Below are 1,596 nucleotides of genomic sequence, written 5' to 3'. Positions count from 1 at the left end.
AAACTAGTCTTATTGAGAAACTAAAGTTCAGAGATGCATTCTTTGGTGGTAGAACCAATGCTTCAAAATTAAAAGTTACTAATAAGAAGATGAAATATATCGATGTGTGCAGCCTGTATCCAACTGTTTTGTTTTATGATCAATTTGCCATTGGTCACTCAACAACATTAAAGTCTATCTCTCCTGAAAAATACAAGTGTAAAAAGTACTTTGGTTATATACTTTGTAAAGTTCTTCCGCCAAAACAATTGTATCATCCTGTATTACCAGTTAAAGATAACAATATTAATAAGTTGGTGTTGCCCTTATGTAATCAATGTATGATAAATCAAACTAAGACGTGTACACACAGTGACGAACAAAGAATGATAACAGGTACTTGGCCAACTATAGAGTTAGATAAAGCTTTAGAGAAAGGTTATGAGTTAATTGAAATTTACGAGATTCAACATTTTCCCAAAACAAGTAACAAACTCTTTAGAGGTTACATTAAAGACTTCATGAAAATCAAATTAGAAACATCACCATGGGAAGATGACTTTCAAACAAAAGATGATTATATTAAAACTATTAAAGACACACTGAATATTGATTTAAATCCTGATCAAATAATGGCAAATCCAGGTAAGAGAGCAGTTGCAAAAATTTGTTTAAATTCGTTATGGGGAAAGTTTGGCCAAAGACAAAACTTAACTCAAACTGAATACATTACAGATGTTAGAAGATGGTACGAGTTACTTTTAGATGACAAATTAGAAATATCTGAATGTTTGTTTATCAGCGACGAGATGGTTCAAGTTTCATATAAATACAAAGACGTATATGTTAACAATTCTTATTCCACTAATATTCACATTGCAACTTTTACAACAGCACATGCGAGGTTAAGACTTTATGACATGTTGGATAAGTTAGGTGAAGATGTAGCGTATTACGATACTGATTCTATTGTTTATATTGTTAATGGTATAGAAGTAAAGACTGGTAGTAACCTTGGTGAGTGGGCAGATGAGTTAGGAAAAGATGTTTATATTACTGAGTGGTATTGAACTGGTCCAAAGAGTTATTACTACAAAACAGATAAAAACAAAACTGTGATGAAAATTAAAGGATTTACTCTTAATTATGAGAACTCTTTGAATCTTAATGGTGAAAACATAAAGAAGGTTGTTAACAAAGAACTAACGAACATAACTCTTAATTATAATCAAATAACAAGAGACAAGAGAACAAAAAATTTAGTTAACAAACCTGTGACTAAAGAGTTTCAAATGGATTACCACAAAAGAGTTGTTTTAAAGGAAAAAGATAATATCATCAATACTTTACCTTATGGTTATTAGGTTTAAGTTTTAGGTTTAGGTTTAGTTTTAGTTAGATTTAAGTCCTTTATGGTTATATATCATAAAGGTCATTATGTTCCGTCTTCTTATGTTCTGTGTGGTTTATGTTCTCCAAAGACAGTGGTCCGTACAGACGCGTAAAATTTGAACTTGATCATTGAAAAAGTGGTCCAAAAAAGTGGTCCGTACAGACGCGTAAAATTTGAACTTGATCATTGAAAAAGTGGTCCAAAAAAAGTGGTCCGTACAGACG

General features: G+C 31.3%; 1 protein-coding gene across 1 annotated transcript; it reads left to right on the top strand.

Moving 5' to 3' along the window:
* Positions 1 to 365: 365 nt before the first annotated feature.
* Positions 366 to 1,049, top strand: LOC145685660 (uncharacterized). The gene has a single exon (XM_081758052.1). The coding sequence runs from the start codon at positions 366 to 368 to the stop codon at positions 1,047 to 1,049; it is 684 nt and encodes a 227-aa protein (XP_081614178.1).
* Positions 1,050 to 1,596: the final 547 nt, after the last annotated feature.

This window comes from Thermobia domestica, chromosome 5, assembly GCF_964235325.1.
Source record: "Thermobia domestica chromosome 5, izTheDome1.hap1.1, whole genome shotgun sequence".
Taxonomy (NCBI): Eukaryota; Metazoa; Arthropoda; class Insecta; order Zygentoma; family Lepismatidae; genus Thermobia; species Thermobia domestica.
This window is presented reverse-complemented; position numbering and strand designations above follow the sequence as displayed.